The sequence below is a fragment of the Poeciliopsis prolifica genome, unplaced genomic scaffold (assembly GCF_027474105.1).
Source record: "Poeciliopsis prolifica strain line A6 unplaced genomic scaffold, Auburn_PproV2 SCAFFOLD027, whole genome shotgun sequence".
NCBI classification, from domain to species: Eukaryota; Metazoa; Chordata; class Actinopteri; order Cyprinodontiformes; family Poeciliidae; genus Poeciliopsis; species Poeciliopsis prolifica.
The window spans coordinates 2,112,245-2,136,267 of NW_026562402.1; the positions used below are offsets into that span (position 1 = coordinate 2,112,245).

General features: G+C 39.3%; 2 protein-coding genes across 5 annotated transcripts in view; one reads left to right on the forward strand and one right to left on the reverse strand.

Annotated features, from left to right (window-relative positions):
* tns2a (tensin 2a) overlaps nt 1-24,023 on the forward strand; it is a 62,316-nt gene that overhangs the window by 16,808 nt on the left and 21,485 nt on the right. For 3 of the 4 annotated variants that reach the window (XM_055048338.1, XM_055048341.1, XM_055048342.1), the window contains exons 2-6: nt 6,591-6,696; nt 6,878-6,915; nt 22,363-22,401; nt 22,744-22,785; nt 23,759-23,808. In XM_055048338.1, coding sequence (XP_054904313.1) covers nt 6,591-6,696; nt 6,878-6,915; nt 22,363-22,401; nt 22,744-22,785; nt 23,759-23,808 — 275 coding nt within the window. The remainder of the gene's footprint in view (nt 1-6,590; nt 6,697-6,877; nt 6,916-22,362; nt 22,402-22,743; nt 22,786-23,758; nt 23,809-24,023) is intronic. The other variant, XM_055048340.1, reaches the window with a different exon arrangement.
* Nucleotides 4,166-5,091, reverse strand: LOC129371642 (piggyBac transposable element-derived protein 3-like). Its single transcript, XM_055048343.1, has 2 exons — nt 4,980-5,091; nt 4,166-4,607 (listed from the first exon to the last, which is right to left on the reverse strand). Exons 1-2 carry the CDS (start codon nt 4,986-4,988, stop codon nt 4,281-4,283), a joined length of 336 nt encoding a protein of 111 aa, XP_054904318.1. The 5' UTR covers nt 4,989-5,091; the 3' UTR covers nt 4,166-4,280.

The following is a 24,023-nucleotide window of genomic DNA, read 5'->3' on the forward strand; positions in this document are numbered from 1 at the left end:
AAAAAATTTTCTGTTGCAGTTTTGTGGATTTATATTTCAATTAAGCCAATAAAACATCTCAGCAAAACTTTTTTATCAAGAAAAGGAGAGTTTGCAGTGTTTTAATTATGTGATCAATGAAAATGCAGCTTGAACCTAATGATCTGACAAAGTGGATCATATCATAAGTGAAAGAGAGGTCTATGCCCTCAAACCATCTGGTCACATCCTGGTCAGAGACAATGTCCATCACTGTCCAAATATCAGCGCTATTTTTAGAGTGTCCAGATTTCCATGGCCTCGAATGACTCGAGCTCTCTCTATATTTGTTTTTTTTCACATTAGGTGAATTTCATGTTTGTGTCCGGCTCACTGAATGTTGAATCCAGCTTCTGTTCTGTGAAGGCAGGCTGAGAGGGTTTGGGTTGGGATAGTTGGGGGGTTAAGCTTGTCAGAAAGCAGCTCTTTGACTCCAGAAATCTCTGATTCCTTTTTTTCCCTGCTGAGAGGCTAAAAATATCAGAAAAAGGAGCTTGTTGTATGTAGCAGATGTTATCCTGGGAAGTCAGGGTGTGTGTTGGTGGGGTGGGGGTGTCTGTCCTGGAACACATAGGGACAGGAAAAGGAAAAAGGGGCTGCAGTCTGTTTTCACCATCTGTCTGCAGGGATACGCACATCTGCACGTGAGCGTGTTTGGAAGTGCAGCTCCTTTCTGCGAGGGTTTAGGTTGTTGTTTACAACTCGTGTCACTTCTGTGGAAATGTGGGCAGGCCCTGACTGGTGGAGGCCGTGAGTGGTCACATGTTGTGTGCTGGCGCTGGTTTGTCCAGGATGCATCCATTCCTGAGGGAGTAGCACAGGAAACCTGAAGGTAAAATAGTCCATGCTGCTTTAGAAGTATTTGGAATATTCTTTGTTGTTTATTTTTAGGCTGCAGAAGCAACTTCTAGAGATTCATACAGATTTGGTCTTGCAAAGGAAGAAGTTTTTTTTTTGTTCTTTTTTTTATTCAGCGCAGCGGTGACAGTAATTACCATCCTGGGGACTGAGCTCGGCATTACAGGTTGTTTTTAGTGACTCCACCAGCTGTTTCTGTGTTGTAATCCTCCACAAAGCTGTAAACGTCCTCCATTCTGGTTTCCTCTGCTGGACTCCTAAGTTGATATGAGGAGTAGTTTCTGGGGAAATACATTCTAAACTTTCAGCCACTTTGTCACATTGCAGAAATCTTAATGTAGAAGTGTTGGCATGACCTGACAAGCATGTGTTGGTCATTTTCTGGACTCATCCTCTAATTTTAAAATGACTAAGCACTTCCTCTGATTATAAATGGTTATCCACTTTTTTTTCTTATTTTCCACTCATTTTGTTCTGAGGTCAAATAAAATGTACTTCCAAAGGACTATTTTTCAGTGAGGGCTCCTCATCTTAGAGTTTGTCCGTGTTTTCCTGAGGGTGAAAGTATTAGAGGGGTCCCAATCTGATATTGGTAATGAAAATCAGTCTGAAATCAGTTGGTGGTCTGTGGACTCGACAAATCACTACAAGTAAGGGACATACAGGTAAAATAGCCCATTGGTTTTAATCCTACAAGAAGCTAAGAAGTAGATGAAAAACATCAACATCATATTTGGAAGATTCTTGTATCAGATCATTTCCTTATAGTAAATATAAATGGTTTGTTTCTTGTTTATTTTTTTCTACCATGACCCCCAAATGTTGCCTCAAAAAATGATTTCACTGTGGTGTCTGCTTCATCGCAGTCATGTCAACTACATCTGATTGTGATAGAGGAATTCAAAAGATGGCTTAAAACTTGGGTAGATATAGCATACTGTTTTACTTTTGTGACATTTCATTGCAACTTTAGGGCAATCACAGCTAACCAAAGCACCTCGCAAAGTGGTGCATTCAGCTAGATGAATTTCCAGTTCTCCATTTTTTATTGCACTGGAAAGGCTTCATGTGGGGCTGAAAACAAGTTTCCGCCTAAGTAAACCTTATGCATGAATGTTTCATTTTTTTAAATTGCACATTCTTTATAAGCAAGTGAATTTTTCAAACTGAAATGAGTTTTAGCTCTTAACATTTTAAAGATTGGTATTTAGCAGAGTTGGAAATGGAGGTTGATTGAGTGGAACCTCAACCGCATTTAGTTGTGGTTTCCCCCTGAAGTTGCCTTACATGAACCAGCATAGAGCAACTTTACAGCACCTTATAGAGCGCTCAGTGGCTGAGTCGTGTATCACTGTCTGACCATGATTGCGTGTGGTTGGATTATATAGTGATTGTGATTGTGTCTGAAGCAGGAAGAATGCTGCCAGCCTCTCCTCTCTGTGTTTATATCTCAACCCACATCACCACTGCAGCCTCAGATGACAGTAACTGGTTGCTTTTTTAAACTGGCCGCAGCCCCATGAGGATGCTAATGCCTGTTTGTGGACACCTCACAAAACGGTTGCAACATTTTATAGAGGAAACTGATTGCATGCTCTCTGAAAATGGATATAAATACCGTAGGATGGTTGCAAAAGCTGTTTGTGTTCTCAATGCAGCTTCGCTTTAATTAACTCATCAGTTAATTTTTGTACTGCCGTAATCTACCGTATGTCTCATTGAAGCAGCAATGGTTGATGCCACAAAACTCATCCTGCTGGCTGAAAAGTGGAAAGTTTGAGGACAAATCACTGCTTCAGGATACATTCATAACTTTGGAGCGCACTAATCAGAATTTTTGGCAGATTACACATGCCTGTTCTCTTTTTGTGTCTCTTTTTATTTGTTTTGTTTTGACTTGTCAAAACCACTTTTAAGAATTTCTAATTTTTCTTAGGGTGTTTTCAAACCTCATAGGCTGGTATACTCTGCTCAGCTGGGGACTAAATGTGCAACCTTTCATACATTTCTGTAAAACATCTACCTCGGTTGTTTCTAAGTGTAATGGTAAAAAGGCAACCTTTCAACCAACAATATCAAATGACATAACTGGTATCAGCCCGGCTGAGCCACCTACTGTGTGCTCCTTCACTGTCCAGGTTGCTGTGGTCAGAGTACACTTGAACCAGAGTGGCCCAGAAGCTGTTGAACACAGCTGGGTTAGGTGAGGTGACACCAGGCAGGCAGCTGCCCAAACACAGTCAATTCCCAGAACACAGTCAGAAAAGAAAGGATAATAGAAAACATGTCCAATAGCGGTCTGCTGTTCTGGTGTTGGTAAGAAAAAAAGCCCACCCAGCAAATGGAGAACCCATACAAAATGCCTTGCAGATGTATTTATACTCGTCAACAGTAAAGTTCAGTGTATATTGTTGGATTTTTTTTTGTGACAAACACAAAGTTTAGGTGGAGGAAAGATGACTCTTTGTGTAATCGATCAAAAAGATGAGAACTAAAAAGATTGAGAAAATCAGTTTCAGCTAATAATGGAATTAAAGTTTCAATGTACTGTTAATCAGCCTAATATATATCACTAGGATTTGCTGATTGTACATATGAAAAATAAGGAACAAAACAACCAACAAATATAATGTGAAACAAAGGAACTTTTCAGGCTGTCAACCACCGCCAGAGAAAGCTCTCTGGATTTATTGTGAATCTAATTTAGCTCAAAGGGAAGACCACTACGGGGTTTAATTCAGTCTTTATATTTAAAGACTGAATTATACTTTTATCACAGTCATTTCAACTTTAAATACTTTTCCCAATTTCTTCTAATTTCTATCTGGTTCTTGCCATTTTGAATTTTTTCACCTTTCATCTTATTTCGTCTCGTTTCATCTTCAGTCTTAACCTCCTGAGACCCGGACTTTTGTTTGATGTGCATTTTTTATGTCTCCTTACTATTTGGGATTAGTCTGACCTAATTTTAGTTAAAATTAAATTTTAGCTTTCTATGTGCTCTTGAACTATGTCAAAACCAATGTCCTCATATGAGGACATTGGGTCTGTTTTTGCATATAATTTTTTTCTTTGCCATTTGGGATCAAAAGGACCCAATTAGCCTAAAAATGAAATTTTAGCTTTCTACAATAAGTGGTGATATCAAAACTAAATGTCCTCATATGAGGACATTGGGTCTATCTGTGTGACGATAAGACCATACAATCAATGTTATTATTTACGTCTGTGTTTCACAGTATGTACATTTACGCTGCTTTCTGTCCAGACTTTCACAAGGAAGACACCATTGGTTAACAAAGTACAAGTTTATTTTATACTGTCAACAAACACAAAATTGCAGAAAAAAGTGTGCAGCTTTTGCATGGAAAAGTGCAAAGTTTATGAACTTCATTATGAACATGTTATAGCGAACTCATCATTCTGTCTGATAAGTCTACCCCACCCATTTTTGCATTGTACTCCTGTACAATATTTGGTCTTCTGATGGTTAAATAGCATTTGTCCTTCTTGGACCACCGCTGGCAGGTGTCCTCTGGCTCCTTAGCATGGACAGCAGAGAGCATCAGGACCGGCTTGTTGTCAAACCATTTCACTACATTCAGTTTCCCAACTCCCCTGACAACTGATGCGGAGGACCATCTGTCTTGCTGCTTCATGATCTTGTCACTTGGAAGCTTCTGCATTGCTTTTGGGATCCTGTTCTTCATGACTGTACCAGTTAGGTTCACCTAAAAACAAAACCAATTAGATAATCTCTAAGTGATGTAGCAAGGACAATTTTTTATGGCAGCCATCTTGACGGAAAACAGGGTAAACCTGCACCCTTTTTGAAGGATCAGCCTTATTTTAAGTGTAATAAGACTTATTTTGACTAGAAATTAGAAATTTTGACTAGAAATAAACACAAATGCTCTTGAGAACATTTTACGTTTTGCACTGAAGATAGACCTGATGTCCTCAAACGAGTACGTCATGTTTACAGACGTTGTAGCTTGCTAATATTACTCAAATATATCAAATAAGCATGCCAGGTGAAGCTACAGACATTATTGTGCATAAATAAACAAGTTTCAATCATAAAATTTGATTAGGATTTTTACCTTGTCCATGTTTCTGTCGGGAGTTGCCGTCGAAGAAATTGGCCGTCATCTCCGCCATGCTGTTTTTTTTCAAATGAGTGTAATTTCATTATGAGACCACTAGGTGGTGCGGACATGCCCCGAGATGAGGACAATTGGTCAAAATTCTTACAAATTCAGTATCATGGTGCAGAACAGCAAAAATGTAATGTCCTCATATGAGGACGCGGGGTCTGAGGAGGTTAAAATGGGTGTGCAATAAATAACCACAAACTCTTTTTTTTTTTTTTTCCAAGTGATCCATAATACTGGCACATCTGTAAGATATTCAAACCTGGGAATGAGCAATTGCTTTATTCCTTGGTCTTCATTGTGAAAATATTAAAAGCATGTTATTGTTTATGTCTATGGAGGAGAATTAAGGCCACCAAATAATATCTGACTTTAATCTCAGAATTCTGACTTTAAGTCCACAATTCTAATTCTGTCAGTCTATGTCAAAATCCAAATGAATAATTCTACATTCATAAATTATTCTCTTAGCATAATAATATGGAAATACATAATACAGAAAATACAGAAAATTATCATATAACTGTTTCTTATTTGTTGTAGGATTGCACTTAAGCCACACTGAGTCTTTCTCCAAATTTAGTTGGTAGATTTGAGTTTCAAGACTAGATTTGCCTGATGATGCTAAGTTTAAACTCAGAATTATAAGAAAAATGTCAGCATTCTTTTTTTTATTTTTTTTTAGTGGGCCTCATCCATTTTAGATATGCCATGTGTTTATTTGCAACATGAATTCATGAATTCCCAGATAAATATGGAGTAGTTTGTAGCACTAAATTTGCTACTTTCAAATTTGCTGCTGATTACTTGCAATTTTCCAAAAGACTTGCACAATTTTTTTTTTCTTTTCAGAACTTCTTCAATTATTTATCTTCAGATCAGCCTTTGCTTACTGGTGTTGTATCATTCAAATTCAACAAAGAGTCTCTGGAGAAATGGCTGCAGCATGTGTGCTGCTGTCCACACTGACAGACATGTTGACACGAGAAAACGACCTGCTTCATTTCTCATGTTTCACATTGTCAGCTCATCTTTCAGCCATTAGATGAGCTGAAATTTTTTTTTTTTTGACCTGTAAAAATCTATTCATACACACAACAAAAAGAAATGGGATTATAGGTGAGGCATGGGCGGGAACCACGAGGATCATTACTGGAAGACTGTTACACAACCAGAAGAGAAGTTCAAGAGGCAAAATGTGCAGAGAACTCATGCTGCTATTGTTGTGCACATACAGAGCTTTCATGCACAAAGAAAAGTCAGTAAGACCAACAGGTTAAAGCTGGTCTCTAGGAGCTCCTGTCATAATTATAGTCCTCCAGGTCACTCATGCATTGCCTCATTGCTTTGGTTTTGTAAAATAGCTCTGTTTCCAGTGTCTATGTGGCTCCTGTTAGACATCTGAGGTCAAAACAGGATTCTTTCAGTGTTTCTATGAGCAGGCATCCACATATTGCTGCACTTTAGCCAGTATCAGGTGTCTGTACTCAGTCATTCAGTCGTGGTGATGTGTGTTTGTGTGTGTGTGCGTGTGTGTGTGTGTGTGTGTGTTGTTAACAGGCAGGAAAGGGAGAGCCCCATGTCTTCAAAGAAAAGACATTCAAGAAGAAACGGCAGTGCAGCGTGTGTCGACAGAACATCGATAACGTGGGCTCCTTCTGCAGAGGTAAGAGTGTTGCTAGGCTGCCGAGATGAATAGTTTGGACAGAAGAATCAATGTAAGTTCAAATAAGTTACAGCAGTTGAATGAGCGTTTTTCTGTGGACATAAAAAAAAGAAAAGACTGGGCTATTTCTACTTGACTAAATTGAAAAAAAAAATTTCTGTCATTTTTATGTTTCTTACAGTATGCAAGACAGGCACCCACAGGAAGTGTGAGGGCAAGGTAAGAGTCATTCACAAAAACTTTGCAAAATGGTGGAAGATGTAAATGTCAGAGTAAAAATGGCACATGTGAAGCAACAAATCTACATGCACTCACAAAAGGGTGTGGCTGCAAAATTTGGAATACATATATTGATTTCTAAAAACTAATATGATGTTCACAAGTTAGATTTTGTTATTAATGTTCTCAAATCTCCACAAAATTAAAATTATACTTACACTTGGTGTACACTTTGGGGTTACAGCCAATCAGTGTCAAGGAAGATGAAGAATGCAATAGTTGATTGGCTGCTCTGCAAATGCCAGGCAGTCCCATGCCAAGTAACAAGTGTCTCAGTATTTAGCTTCCCAAGCTGCAATTTAGACACGGTGTATGAAAAAAAATTTACCAACCGGCAGCTTTTCCAGGAATAATTTGGCATAATTAGTAATTCTGAAAAAGTCTGCAAATAGGGGAATCCACAAATAATGTATAGTGAAACAGAGAATAGAGTCATTGAAATGGCATGTTGTATGATCTTCCTACTCCATTGATTGCACTTATTCTTGGCTGTGTTGTTGATTTCAGTTATCTTACAAAAACATAAAGGTTATGGTTTATTTTGGTGGGTAGAAGTGGTGTGAGTCAAAACATCCTCACAGTGGTGGGCGCACATCTATTACTGCACTAATTTCTCATTCAGCACATTTCCCCTAAAATACATTTTTTTCAGATGAATTCTGAAGCGTTAAATTACTTGGCTGTTTTGCAAACTTTCATTTGAGTAAAAGTTGACATTTTGTGACATTTGTGCTCATGCTGAGCCATATCAACGAATGTTTGCCAGCTTAGAAGGAGCTCTACGTCTCAGAACTCCAAATGAAATGCATGATCTCAGAAAATCAGTGCCTTAAGCGCTGTCTCACAAGAACACTGGAATAAAGGAAACGCTGTGGGAGTAAAACACCCAGAGCGCCTCGACCTCTCTGGTTCACTGTTGACCCAAAATGCAGACACTCATATCTTGCTTGATGAGTTTGGACCCCTTGCAGATAGTTGTCCTTGTGCTTAATGTACATCTTTAGCAACTGTGAGCTTCAGAAACAACACAGACATACACGCTGAGATGGTTAAGTAAACTATTGATATTGGGGTGATGTGTGAAACAACAAATTACATAAATTCTGTAAAGCCAGAAGTCTCCAGGTCGCTGCCAATAAAAAGGCTGCTGAGCCACATTCCTCAGAAAGCGCTCCAAGCCTGTCTAGAACCCCACACCGCCGCTGGTGTGAAAGAGCCATTGATGGAGAGACGGTATAATGAATAGACAGAAGGATGCAGGGGGAAGAATGCCAGGCATGGCAGTGGAAGCTTGGAGCCTTGGCGAGCAGCGGGCGAAGGAGAAAGAGCCAAGGGTGAAGGCATGTGGCAAAGACTTCCTCCTGTATCAGAGGAGCAGAACCTCCAGAAGTTCAGGGATCAAAGGAGGCTCAGAGATAGCACCAGTATAAGAATTAAAACCAGACGTTAAGGACAAACTATCTGGTTGCTTTCATCAAGGAGGACATTTTCTTTAAACAAGATCTTACAATGCTTAACTTTTATGACATTTTATCTAAACAAACTCAAATTACTACACAGGGGAAAAACACTATTTTTTGTGCAAGTTCTAAATTATTTAAGTCAGACCCCTCAGGCACACTTACTGACAAAAAAAATTTCAAAAAAATATTTTTTCATTCAAATGTGGAAAATGAATCTTTCCACATTTTGACTCAGCAGAATCAGAAGGAAAGTTATCATTCCTGATGTAACTGCAGCACTAGGTTGCAATGAGGGGAAACTGAACACAAAAAATGCCACAACTTACAGACTTGTAAATTTGTAACATTTTACTGCCCCCTCACAATTGTGTCATAAAATAAAATACGTTACAGTCGGTGGTAGCAACATGACAAATTTTGAAGAAGCGGGCTGGATCTGAATACTTTGGCACTGTCATATTTAGATCAAATGTACGCAGTTGAATGGAAAGACTTGGTTTCAGAGGGAGATTGGGATGTCGTCCGGGAATGGTCTGATGAGAGTTTGTTGTCTGGAGTTAAACAGTGATAGCCATCGCTACTAGCCAGGAAGGGAGAGGTTAGATAAGGCAGGGTGGGGAATGCATGGTTGCCATGTCTGTCATTGCTGTTATCTAACCTTGCATGATTTGGGAATTTGGGTAATGATGGAGAAGGGATGGATGGCACTGGATTATAAAAAAAGGCGTTCATTCACTTTTTAAACTAACTCAGTGTTCATCTTTGAGCAACATCTGTGGTTTCTCCCCAGACTTCTATTATGTCTGTAAGCATGATGACAAATCGTCTCATTACCACACCGGTCAGCATCCTGTCTGTACATCTGCTCCATCTCTGTGGAGCCACTTACCACCACCTACACACACTTTTTTTGTAAACTTCCTCCCCTTGAGAGTGGTTGGTGGTAATAGGTAGCCAGTTTACAACTTTTCTTTTCTTTTCTTTCTCCCCTGTCATTCTGGTTCCTGGTGTTTGCCAACCGCCGCTAGCTGGCCCAACTCTGTTCCATTAAAAACACCCAGACTCTTTCACACAGACCAACAGAATGCTGTAAACATTTTGTTTCTGCATGTTTCCTCTCAGAGAACAGCTTCCCCTGCATCTTTGATCCCAAGTGGAAAATTTAGTCCACAGGGAGCAGATGAAGGGTGGTAGGGAGAGTGACTGAGGCCCCAGTGGCAGAGGAGGATGGGGGCAGGAGTCATAGAGGAGCAGTGGAAAGAGGAAGGATTAAAATGAGTGAAATTCAGCCCATGACGAGTTGACTAGCCCATTTAATTAAGCAAGAAGAGGCATTTCCGCTGGTCTGGGGGGGAAAAATGACTGGATGTTTTAGTGTCTGCTCAGTTTAAAGTCTGAGTCAGATCAACAGTGATTAAATAATGATTTCAACTGGATCTGACTGGCTGTGTGACTGAGAGGTAGATTAGAAGACTAACACCTCCCCTCTTACCCTGATTTAATGTCATTAGGGGTCGTCATCAAAATTTCCCCAACAAAAAGGGAAGCCCCTTCCAGATGGTGTTTCATTTAAACATCCATCTTTGGGATTCAGAGGATATGACAATGACAACAATTCTTTGATTGCATTGTGTTGAGTGTAAAGTTTGGAGTGGAGGGGAATATAGCATGGGATAGAGGTCTGCATATTTTGGTATTGATCAGATTCCAAGTAAATACAAGGCTGGTTTCACCAATACCAATACTGATACCAATACTTTTTATTTCTGTTTGATGTATCAAACTTGTGACCTTCAAGCTTTTTTTTTTTTTTTTTTTTTTTTGAATTATTTTGTTCAAGCCCAGGACAGGTTTCTAAGAAATACTAAAATAATTTAGATTTCTTTTGTACTATGAAGTTATTTTAAAATCATAGAAGTTATTTCACCATAGAGTCATTGATAATCAGAGTAATGGATGCCAACATTTAGTCGGAAAATAACTTTGAGACTTCTTCCACTAGTAATGACTTCAACACCGATGAGTGTTGTGGTCACTGTGGACTGATGTGTGGTGCATTCACCGATCAGATAAAAACTTTATGACCAGCCAGTCACTATTTAGGCATCATCAAGCTGACGTTCTTTTAGCTTCATTCACTTGCAGATTTCTTTAAATAAAGGCAACGAACAACCAAACAGGTGAGAAGATTAAATTCAAACTGCATTTTTTTTTTTTTTTTTTTTTTAAAAGCTGAAGAAAAGATCCACACATGCATTTAGAAATCAAGGTAGTTTCATGTGAGGAATAACTTGATTTGAGATTCAACTACAGCTGAGTAAGCCACTGCTAAGTGTTGTGGTTTCTGCTCCCATTCAAGAATCTTCAATTACTTTCACAGTGAAGCCTTTATTTACAATCATAGAAAAATGAACGTCATGGGATTGCAGGTTTAGCTTGTGCCTCAGAGCTGAATTTATAAGCTTAGGCGTTCACAGATCTTAGTGGAAAAAAGCTTGAGCAATGAGCCGTCCCACAGATGTTGTGTCTTGGCTCTGCAGATGCTGTGTGTTTCAGTGATTACAATCCTTCTGACAGAAGGATTCCTCCCCATCTCTCCTTGTTGTCAGTTCCCTTATCCTGTAAATATGACAGAGTACATGCTGTGTATGGGTTCTTGTGCTGGCTCATCTCTTTACAAGAAGAGGATGTGCAATCAAGTCCAGATACAGTGGAAGTGGGGGAGAACAGAGTGGCGGTGCAAAGCAACATGACCAGCCTCATGTTTCCCTAACATAAAACCCTTTCATCAGGAAAGTTGTGGTTACAGTCGAATCCTCCAGGCTCACTGTTTGCTTTTTTTTCTGTAAAAAAGGAAAACACTCAGACCTCCTCCGTCCTACGCATTGTTACTTTCTGTCTTCCAGTAGATTCTAAAACTCATGTATCCAACTTCCTTCAGACCCAAAGCATACCAAAGAAACGGAGCGATGGAAGCAATGAGGAGCTAGAGCGATGGAGTAATGGCATGTTTTCCCAACAAGCATGCAGCTGACCCCCGCATCCCAGTTATGCGACAGACTTCCTGTCAAACTGAAAGCAATTGCTCAACAAACGCGAGCATGTCACGAATTGCTGTTAAAAACATGTCGGCCGTAGAAAGCTCATTAGCTTTTAGGCATAACTTCAGAAATTCTATGGTACATGGCTGTTCTAAGTGTTTTGAGAAGGTTGTTTTTTGGGGTGAGGGGGTAAAAGGGTTCTCAGTCACGGCAATAATGAGTAATCTTTGTGGCTTTGAGCCCAGATCTCTGGTTTCCCTCCCCACAGACCCAGACCTTCACCCAATCCTCATGTAAGTCCGCGTGAGTCATTGTGGATAACAGGAAGCAAGAGGATCTTTCAGTGTTACAGCAACTATGACTGTCTCTTCTGACCAAAGTAGAACCCTTATTATCACAGACAGCTCTGGTAATTGCTGAGATAGGGCAGTGTGTTTTAACTTCAAGCTCTGTATCTGTCTGTGTGCGTGTGCATGTGTGTGTGTGTGTGGGGCGTTATGTGTGTGTTGCTAAATAAGTGAAGAACCAAGTACATGATCAGAGTTGATGAGAGTTAAAACCATAAACGGGACAGGAAACGCAGCCAAGAAAGGACTTAACCAGTTCACTTTGAGTCTGTGGGAAAAAGTTTTACTAATAAATCTCTAGAAGATATGGCACGGCATAAACATGCCACACAATTCAAATGTTTGTTATTTTGTTTGATTTCTAAAGAGAATGACATAAAAATTATTTTTTGTTATTTTAACATTTTGGACACTTGTGGCTTTTATTTGTCAGTAATCTGACAGGAAGAGGTACACAGTGCAATATTAAAAATAGTATTGAAGTGGGTCCTTAACTAGGTCACTTCAGCAGACTGCCTGATTATTACTTGTTATCTTAATAATAAAACAAAACATACTCACATAGTGTCATGTTAAGACATGTTTCCATTCTTTGTGGAATCCAGGAACCAATCAGTTGCAACAGAGGAACAGAGACACCCAGCCGGGATTCTTTTCGCAAATGTCTAGGTTTCAGTATTTCAGAGAAGAGAATCATTGTCACTCTAAGAAGAGACGTTTGGATGCCGCCACAGCCACCGATGTAATTTGAAATATTGTGAAGAAGCTGGTCCTCAACCAGATTGATTCAGCTCCAAGCCAAGTGCCTCCTTATTACCTCTGGATCCCAACACCAGAGTGTCTCATATTCAACTGTCAGGACACAGTGATGGTTTCAATAAATATGTGAAAATTACTTTTTTAAATAGTTATCTTTCATTTCCCTTCAATTTCACAACTATACAAAGAGGCAAAGGTGAGAACATATAAGAAGGTTGAAGGGTGTGAATACTTTTTGTCAACGGGTTTGATCTCTTTAGAAGATCTGCTGGCTACGTCGACATCCACTATGCATGATTCACACAGATCTTAGGTCATGATATCATTTGATAAACATCAGCCTCTGTATGGAAGAGTTGTTTTATATGTGTATGTGTGAGAAGAATCAGCTTCTGTTCTGCCTCCGACATCATCACAATAGTGAAAAAAAAAGACATCACAAGAAGAGAATGACGTTTTTGACCACTGACATGTTTTGCTTGAGAACTGTGGTGAGCTGCAAACTGAGACAGCTCCTGAAGCAGTTGTTGACAAAGCCCGTCTGGTGAATCTGAGCGCACCCCTACATATGCTAAACACTGTTTACATTGTAGAGATCTGCAAATATAGAAACAGGAGGAAATGGTGGGCTTTCTGGAATTGTGTGCGCATCAACAAGATGAATGCCAACGATGGACCTCAACCACAAAATGAAGACATGGAGGCAAGGAGTGAAGCTCTGTAATAACAGCCGGTATCGGTTGGCTCGCAGGAGCTTTTTCCATTGTTGATGTCTTCCTGCTTTGTTTGTTTACCCACATTTATTTTTATCTGCCATCCAACTTTCAATGCTTGTTTGGCTCGGGGGGAAGATAAAGATAGTTGGATGAGAATGCTATGGTGTGGTTTGTTTTTTCACTTTGGCTTCGGGGATGTACTGAAAAACCCTTACAACATAAGCAACATGCATGGCTGTGGTTGTGTTTTCCATTTTCATTCCTTTTTGGGCACTTTTAACTCTAGGGTTCTTGAATAAAGAACCTCAAAAGGTTCTAAAATGATCTAAAGCTTACCCCTGGTGTACAACAAAACAATATCAATTATGAAGTAAGATATGTTGGTAAGCAAACACACTTGACCACATCTGTCAGAGCAGGAGACTTTGCAGATTTCTGGTCTGAATCATACGGCTGTATGTAAAAAGTACAGAGCAGAAAATTCATCTGCAAAGATCATTAATGTAAACAATCCCAGATTCTCAGCAATCATTCGAGGAATTGACATCCTAGCAAATTTATTCCAAGGTTAGAGAAACAAAACAAAAAAAAAACTCAGTTAGCATGCTAATTGCTTAAAGTTAAATGTATTTCAAAAGTGGCAGAACAATAATGGCTTGTTCGGAAGAACTGAAAGCGAGGGCCTTTTCGCTCTAAAATATGGCACAATACCGGGGCCAAAATTAAGGCTGTTGCAAACCCAGCAGTGGCTACTTGTAGCAGAAGCCTATATCCATTCTGAAGCCAGCTGCTGATATGATTATTGACATGCTAACACCAATATTTCAGTGCCAGTGTTGGCAAGTGAGGAGGAGATAGCTCACCTGTGTTAGCACAGAAAATGTTATGTCTAAGCTGGTGATCACCCACTGGATTGTCTACTTCTTTTGTCCATTAGCACAGTTAGGCTCTAATGCATGTCATTTGCACATATTTTATGCCAACAACTTCACTTGATAAAAGTTTCCTTAAAACATATCTGTTTAATTCAGCAAGTGGCCAGCCGAGTCTTGCTAATGGTTAGCCTCTCTTGTGCTAAGACCACCCCATTTATACCAATCGAATTACTGACTACTCCTTGAAAAAGTAACTTAATTAGATTACTGATTACTTGATTTGGAAAGTAACTAAGTAGGATTTAACAAGAAAATCTGTCTCCTTTGAAGCAACATAATGAATTTGTGGCAATTTGGATTTTTTGCAGTCCCCTGTAGATGTGTAGTGAACATTGAGAGCAACAGGAAGCTGGTTCTTGGTTGGTTGCGAAAACCTCTCTGCAGGGAGCAATGTGTCCTCCCAGCTGCTTGGAGAAAAAATAAAATGAGGGGATGACCTTTTTGTTTAACACAGACTGTGGGAACCAAGGAAAGGAGTTGGAATGGAACATTTAGCCTACAGTGAAAAATCTAAAAAAAACAATATTTGCTCTCACAAACACTATTGCAATATTTTTTTCATTTTACTTAATGCTTTAGTTTTAACATTTGGTCATCTTACTTGACTGAGGTTGGGTACATTTCTAGTATTCTCATTAGTGTTCACCTTGTAGTAAATAAGAATGTTTTTACACCTGATAGTCTCGGTTGGAATGGGGACCAGAGTTGCAACATTTGCTACATTTTCAGCTTGTGCGATTTGGATTGTGTCAAGCAAACCAAACCTTTTGAGCAATCTGTTTACCACTGTGGTGGCGCTGTACTCTTTATGTCATCTTCCTTGATGATATGAACATGAAAACTCCTGAAGAAAACAACGAGAGCAACTTCCTTCTTCACAAAATGTAAGCAAAAACAAAACAGTGTGACGTCAGATTTTAGCAATAGTAGAATTTCTTTTTTTCTTTGGCAAAAGACCACAAGCCATTTCTCCCACTGATGCTCGACATAGCTGTTTGTTTTGGTTGTACCTAACCAGAAAACCCCATTCTATAGTCTGCTTCTTGTTTTTGTAGCATTCTCTGAACCACTTGGCATTCACATATGCATTGGGACAGTACCAGAACTAACTGAAATGTAAGAGCTCGCTTTTTTGGTCCGCAAAAGTTGGATTACACATTCACACCTCCCCAAATTAACCGGACTTTAAATGTAAACAAACTAGAGTTTTACTAATGCAGACTGAACAGGACTTGTGTGAATGTGTTTTAAGACAGAAAAAATACCTCTTTTGTTGATAAAAGAAAAAAAAGCTGCCCTATAATCCAAATGTGTAGTATGTGTAACACATTGCAGCAATAATGGATGATTGCATGCTCATCTTGTAATTTATCAGATAATAAATCAACATAACACGGAGGAGAGGCTCAACTTTGTCATAACTCCACATAGAGGACTCCACTCACTCTTTGCTGTTTGCTATTCTTGTTTTCTTGTTGTTTTTACCGCTGAGCTCATGTGGGGGTTATATGCGTCTGTCCTGTACGTTATGTTCAACGAGATCTACAGGTCTGGACAGGTAAAAAATAACATTTTGTGAGAGGGATAGGATTTCTATGTGTTTTTGTGTGAATGAAAACATTTCTGGAACTGGTCCAGTGAGGTTGTGTGTGTTTTTCCAAACTGACAACCCATTTTAGAAAAAATAAAATTCCCATGCGGACAAGGCTGTGGACATTTGAGATGCCATAAGAAAATCCTGCAAGTTTGTGCAAATACGTACATCTACAACTCGGATCCAGAGACCTCATTTTAAAAAGTTAAAACGCCTTAAACTGTTTAAAATTTGTTTTGTGTGAGATCATTTGAAGGCTTTTCACAAAGAAATGCTATTAGCAAAATTTTATAGATTGTTGTTGTTGCGTAAACTCTCCTGTAGTTTTTTTTTTATTTTTTATTTTGAAACATATTTGACAAGAACTATAGAACTACAGTTAATTTTGAAGGATTTCTATCATCTAGTCCAGAATTGCTCTCCTTACATCCCTGAATTGAATCTTACAGGCTGTACGTGTTAGTAAAGCAGCTATTTCTCACCCACAATAACTTTATTCAACAGGGGGATGTGAAATTCTCCCAGAGGTACAATCTACAGCTGGAATCCTTGACTTTTCACTTTATAACTGTAATTATGCATTTTTTTAAACCAGATTTAAATTAATCATTTCAGACAGCTGTTTGAACTCTTACAGAAAACAGGTGTACAACACAAAGAACCAGCATAAAGTTCAAAGTGCTGACAAGCTGGAGCAATATTCCCTTTAGGGAAGTAATGGAGCCTCTGTTGTTGTGGGGAAAACCATGAAGGACTTTGGTTCGCTAACAAGAACGCCTGTTTGAAAGCAGCTAGGGTAACTTGGAAATATCCTCTTCAATTTGTAGCCACAGTGGCTGATGATCTCTGGTTTTTATGAACACTCTCTCAGCTGTTTAATGTTAATCTGTGGACGCTGAAATGTTTCAGTTTCGCTTCACTTTCATGGTTCCGATAGTTTAGTCTTGGTTCACAACGATGATGAAGCACAAAGGTCAGAGCCAGCATCAACTTTCACTGATTCCTCACAGCTTTCTTTCATTTCCTCTGATTGGCTCTCCTGTGGGGAATTTTAGGCTCAAGTCTAAATATTAAAAGAAAATCCCCACTAACTGCAGAAACTTGACACATGGCTTAAGGATCTGGATGGGTTGCAACTGTTTTCTCTTGGCTTCAGAGGAGAAAGTTTTGCTCTTCCTCCTGTGTGACAAGCTGGTGTAGGAAGTTGGTTTGGTTTCCAGAGATAGATAGCTTTGTCTAAGATTTGCTCCCCTGTGGTGACAGACCCACAGTCTTTTATTACACCACTGGTTTGGCTTTGTGTGGCGTTTTCCTGTCCGACATGATTCGCCAGACTCCTCCTTGCTGTTTTTGTTAGAAGAACAAGAGCACTCTGGTAAAAGTGGGAAACTTAGTGCTGAGAGAAACAAGAAGTCAACTTCTATTAGCTCTTTAAAACCTTATAGCTTTTAAAGAAATTTAGATGGCAAGCAGCAGCCAGCTGCATTTCATAAAATGTAATATGGTTCTTGCACTTTATAGTACAAAAAGAATTCCCTAAGCGAAACGTTCAGCAGGAGGTTTGAACAAATGCACAAACACTGAAGTTTTCATCACTGAATGATTTATGTCTCCAACAAACCTCTAAATGCAAACCATTGCAACTGTATACCTTATCAGGGTCAGCTGGACTACAGTCTTACTCTTTTTACTCATTCAAGTCAATTGGAGTTTCCAGGAATTTCTAGTTAGCATTCCACGACTTCCTTTTTTTTTTGGGATGTACTGTATTGTAAAGGTCTGTTTCTGTTAGCCACTGGTCAGCAGGCTGGAATTGGATCTATATTTATCTTGAAATGACACACAGCATGTAGAACAGCAAGGAACTGGTGAAAAGAATCTCAGAAGTGCACTCTTGAAGAACTGCCACAGAAAGTGAAATCTTGGGATCAACCAGTCTCTATAACAGCCATTAGATATTTTCTCGCCTGCTATTATGGTTGTAAACATAGGGAGTTAGCTAGACACTAGTGGGACCTTAACTTGACCTGTGGTCATTGGTCAGACAGGATTATATTGACTTTTTTGGCAACCAACTCTCCAGGTGGGTTTGGTGAGAACCTTCTTAGAATGTGTATCATCATAAGACGAGTCAGACACCCGAACGGTTGGCGTTACTTCTTGGCTGGAGTCAATGTTTTTTTGTGCATCAGTGTGGGACAAATCTTCCACAAGCTTTTCCTGAACAGATGAGGGAATGCAAAGGAAAAGATTACACGTTTTTAACTGGCACAAAGTCGAAAGCTTCACTGAATCGCTTGGATTAAGATGGACATAAGAGAACACAGACCTCTGTTTTGTACTAGGACTAATTTGGTGATCCTGGATACGTTGGAAGGAGGATAGTGGAGATGGAGCTGCTAGGCATGAGGAAGAAAGGAACACAACAGAAGAGTCGTGGAGCATTGGAGAACCTTGAGGTTCTGGTTCTGATGGACTAAAATAAACCCAGAAACTTCATTTCATCTTATAGAAATTCATTGCTGGCCCTAAACATAATAAAGACTCAGATAAGCTGATGATTTTGCTATATAATTACATTCTGGTACATTTTTTTTTTAAATGTGCAGCCTTTTGGATTTAGATAATGCAGTCAAAATATGTAAACCATTAGCCACATATACATTTTATTTTTATTTTTCAATTAAAAAACAAAAAAAAGTCACATCCCAACATTCATATTATGTTGTTCCAGTGTTTCACATGGTTGACACAAAACCGCAACTCTGTCAGAAAGCTAACTACAGCTGCGACATTTTTCTCTTCTTTATTACTGTCTGTAATAAAATATCTCTCTTCTCTAGAGAGAAGCTGCTAGCAGCGCCGCTCATTCACCATCATTCTTCTGCAAAAATGACCACGTGTTCCTGCTGCTCCTGATTAAACTCACAATTAAAGTCCTTCTTCCTGACGAGCTCTCTGATAGCAGACAGCATGTCCGTGGTCCACAGTTAAACTTCATATGCTGCTTCCAGTTGTCAGTGATGTCAATCAAATGGTTTCCATGCTGTACCCTGATCGGTCCTGCTGGTACTACCCCTGAAGTTGAGATGAAAATCTGAGAACAGCCAGATTTGTCAATGGAAAATGAATCTGGCCCCGGCAGACTGAGACCGTACTGGTTCAGGGTGGTCTAGTGGAAACGTGCCTTCAGCTGCCTACACAAAGGCAGAACCTAGAAAAGATTCTTAATGTCTGTCAACAAGCATCCAGGGTTCTGTGGACAGAATTATTCTCAGTTCCTTCTCCCATGGGCTACTATGACTCATGGTGTCTTAAAAAGATTATCCACAAGTTCTTTTAGAACCAAAAACATCACACAGTAAGAAGGTACAACGTTACAAAACCTACTTCTTCCTAGAGTTCATCCAGGAGCCAAATCTCAAGATCAGCGGTTCAGATGAGACTGGCCACAGATGAGGCTTAACCACAAATTGAAGGAAAAACTACCAACAATTTCTCAGCCTGAAACTCCTCTGAGATCGCTGGGAAAAGCTCCAGCTGACAACTCCATCAAGCTGTTTGAGAGAATGTCGGGCATTCAGCTGCGTGAACTAGAATGCGAGTATTTGGAGAATCTAAGATAGAAAATTGTGCTTGCTATTAAAATTTTGGGCTTCATTTAGATGTTCTGTGTCTTTCTTGTGTACATGTACCCTACATTTTGTAGGTATTCCCTCACGGACGAACTCTAATAGGGACTCAAACGTTTCCCCAACATTTCTCACAGCAACATACCAACGCTGCTACCTCACGCTGTAGTTATCCCTTTCAGAGCCCACAGCTCCTAAGCCTGGCTTTAAAGGGAGAGTGAGCTGTGCATTATCCATTCGCCATGCTTCTTTCAGTTTTGATGGATCAAAGAGCATGTTGGGAAGCCAGAGGAGTTAGGGCCACTGCAGCAAAACAAAATGATGAAAGAGTAAGATGACAGAGGGCTGGCAATGGGAGAAGAAGGGAAGCAAGGATGGAGCTGGATGGAGAGGAGACGACAGGGGGGGACAGGGGACAATAAGGGAGGATAGGGGAGAGGACGAAAGGAGAGGAGAGGGTCAAGGTCTCCAGGTGGACTCAGGAGGAAGGATGAATATTTGAGTGTTCAAAGATTGAAGTAAATGAATGAATGTACTTTGGATCGCATTGCTTGAAATTGGATTGACGTATCTGATAAAGTAAATCCAGAGCAAGTTGGAGTTAGTCTTGACTCTAGTCTGATAATGAAAACCTACAGAGAATGTTGGAAGAAGGCGGATCCAAACTTGGAGAGTTGACAAACGGGAAGCATTTTGTTTGAAGCAGATTACAAGAGAAAATGAAGTGAGGAAAGAGGAAGGAAATATTGGAATCGCGAGATGAAAAGCAGAGGATGAAAGCCTGAGAGGAGAATTTTCCACTTATTGACTCAAAAAAACAAAATAGAGGACATGAAGAAGGAAATTAAAAGAGGTATTCAGGGTTCTCCAGTCTGGAAAAGTCCATCCATCTATCTTGCTATCATCCTTTTAATTTTCTATCCATTCTCTGATTTACAATTCAATTCAAAAATACTTAATTTATGCCAAATGGAAATAAAATTGAGCTACTCCAACATGCTGCCATCTTAAGAACTGCAATTCTAGCAAGTTCCATGTTTAAATCCCAGCCATTGTAGAAATATTTGCCAAAATTGCACTTGAAGTCTATAAGTGCAATTTTTCTTCGACAAGAAAAATGCACAGAATTGAGGACAGTGAGGAGTTTAACTGAAGCAGAGAAGCAGCAGTGAAGTCAGAGGTGTGGTTAAAGTTTTCAAGGTCTCAAAAGGGTAATATACATATATAAACCAAAATATTGGTTGTCTGCCTTGACAGAAATCTTGCTGAAATGTTCATATCAGTGCATATCTGTACCTGTCTTCAACAGATGGGTACAGATAGGTGCCAGTCTGTATCAGCATCCAGGCTTGGTCCTGACGACAAATGATTGACAGATTTGAACTTTTCAGCCCCATGTGGTTGCTGAAAAGAAGCATCTATTCTCATAGTCACTCATACAGAAACATAGTCAAATTAATCATTTGATAGCCCAAGCATTCTTGCTTCAACTTTCATCAAATAAGACACGTCTCTGAATTTAGCTCTTTATCAGTTCCTCAGCTTTCCTGTTGATGTCTGATATTTCGTAGGAGCGGCAGTGAGCAAGCGAGCCCAACGCTGAAAGAGAGGAGAACAGAGAGGCTAACTCAGATTGCCTGCATGGCGACACACCCCCAGGATCAGGGCCGCAGGAACTTCCCCTCTGTGCACAATGAAATCTAGACAAACCCTTGCCCTTTTCCTGTATCCAAATAAACAGTCCAAAATGGGCTCTTTGGCCAAAACTTGCACACACGTGTGCTTGCATGCGCATGAACAAGTGAGACTGAATGTGCACGAGTTACATAAGTGTGATTGTAGGTGTCAGCCCCTTTCTATTAGAGCTGGATGTCCAGCTCTGGCTTCCTTTGGTTTGGGTTCACTGACCTGTCGGGCCATAGAGAACATGGGAATCAAACACGTCTCTCTGTTGGTGGGTCTCCTCTCCAGCTGTGTTTCCCTATATCTGCATCCATGTTTGCTCATACTTCACATTTAGCAAACAAGATCTTCAACATAAATAATACTTGTAATCGACACTTACAGTAAATGCTCTTTTTCAGCTGTGCTCAGCATTCTTTCAGTTTCCAAAGTGGTTGAGAAATGTAGATGGTGACACTTTTCAAGTGTCTTAATTATTTGACAATCATATAATCTTGCGCAGGAAAACTGGGTGAGTGATTTAAACTGATGATGCTAAATATTTTCAATGACGTTATTAAGAAACCATTTGTTCTTTATTACTACTAATTTATTCCCAAAGCACTTTAAAAATAATCTCAATATAACTTAGCTACTACAAAGTAATACATTCAAAAGGTCTGATTTAATTTCAGATGTTTGATTTGTAAAAAATTGTTACTGTAAATATGGGTTTTAACTCAGTATCTAATCTCTTGAGATCTGTCCAGTTAATTACAGTCATATTCAATAAATTAGAATATTCATCCTGATGAATTGAATATGTTGGATTAAAAATATCTTTTGAAAATGACCTTTAAGCAGGTATTAAACATGCATTTCCTTAAGCACATATTTCTACTTTTAAGTTTTTTTTTTATTGGAGTGATGTAATGTTCTTATCTTAAGTCATGCTTTCATCAGCGGTTAGCAGAAAATCATAATGATTAAGAGAAATAAAGGTGTCAAAGCTTCAGTCTGTCTAGTCTGAAACATGAACTTTTCAACAATATTCTAATTAAATGCTCCACTCTACATATTTGTGTTTCTGCTTCGAATGATCAATAAGCAATTTTATTGCGATACAAAAATTCTGAGCTAGATTGGAATTATTTTTGCCATGTTTTGCTCTGCAAATTCACTGTTATTTTTCATCTAACTATATTGGATGAGTTTTCAAATTTGTTTGTGTGTTCCAGGTGACCTCTGCATGCATCCCACCTCCCTCCAATGATCTGGTGAGTCCCCTTTGCGCAAACTTTCTTTTCCTCAAGAGCATTATATGTACAGGAGAGGTTTTCCCACTCCGTCTATCCACAGTCGGGAAGTGTGGCTCTCCAAAACCACTGCATGGTTTTGTTTAGAGGCGAATTCCTTCTGGGAAGCCGAGCCCTCAGCTCGGTTGGAGCTCGGTTCATTTCTGGAGAGCAGTAAAATTTCCAGCTTGGGAGGTGGGGGAAGCATTTGATGCTGCTGTAGGAAGTAGTTGTGTTTATTCATTAGGGAGTCTATTTGTTTAATTAACTCTGCTTTCCTTCCTCTGTTTTGCCTCTTTCTCTAACCTTTTCTGTGCCTCCCAGCAGCGTAGAGGAACAGCTCCTTCTCGACACAACCAACACATGGTGAGCACATTTCCACATTTACTCTTCTTTGTCACTTTCACTATTCCCATTGTCAGTGGCCCTAATCCAGATGTGAACTAAATAATCTACATGTGAACGAAATATTCACACCTGGATTATGGATAGATCGATGCACTTTTTTCACTTCCAATTTCAATACCAATACCTGAGGTTTAGTTTTGACCAATGCTGATCCAATACAGAAAAGAAGAGCTGAATTTACTTAGTTTCAATTTTTAAAAAAAATACAGATGTAAATGTACTAAATTACAAATTTATTTGATACCTCTGCATCAGTAAAGAACCCTAAAATACACCGACAGCTTCACAAGCTTGGTCAAACATTTAAAAACAACACAACGTTCAGTCATTCTAGGAGTGGAGCAGCCAATGGAAAATAAATAGTAAACTGACAAAAACAGTAGGTTGACTACCTTGGTCAAATGTAAGATTAAACAGTCTTTCAAATGGTGCATAAGGAATTTTAAATATAATGTAGAATAAACAATAAAGCATGATGTCACTCAAAACACAGATTAGTCCTGTTTGGGTCCTATTTCCAGATGCTTAAAAGTGTCACGTTTGTCTGCACAAATATTTATATGCAAGTTCAAACAACATGGGAATGATAAGGAAGGAAATGGGAGACTGTAACAATGTGGGCTGAAACGCAACTCAGAGAGGAAGAAGCCATTACTCCAAAAGCAACATAAAAAGCCAGATTACAATTTGCAAATTCACTTGGAAAGACCTTGACTTATGAAGACATGTTCTGTGGTCTGATTAAACTACATTTGATCAGTTTGGCCAAAAGAGCCTATGATTGCATTTGGGATAAGAAGTGAGATACCTGCAAGTCCAACAACACCATCTAAAACTGTGAAGTGTGACGTTAACAGCATTATGTTGTGTTTAGTGTTTTGATGGCATCATGAAAAAAGAACAGCAAGTGGAAATATTGTTTTCTCCACAGGGATCAACTAAGTCTCTCACCTACACCAAACAGAGGAATACCCTACCAAGGTAAAATCAGTCTCATTGATTTCGTTCAATGTACTCATATACATTATGTTACAACCATGTCTGCATATTACATGGGTAAAGTCAAGAGTCTCTCACGTTTGCCTTCATTGGTCCCTTCATTGGTCCCTGGCTGCCCAAACTGTGCTCTTTCCATCTGTTCCTGTTTCAAACCACCTGCTGTTTGTTCTCAGATGAAAGTTTAATGTCTCAAAGCG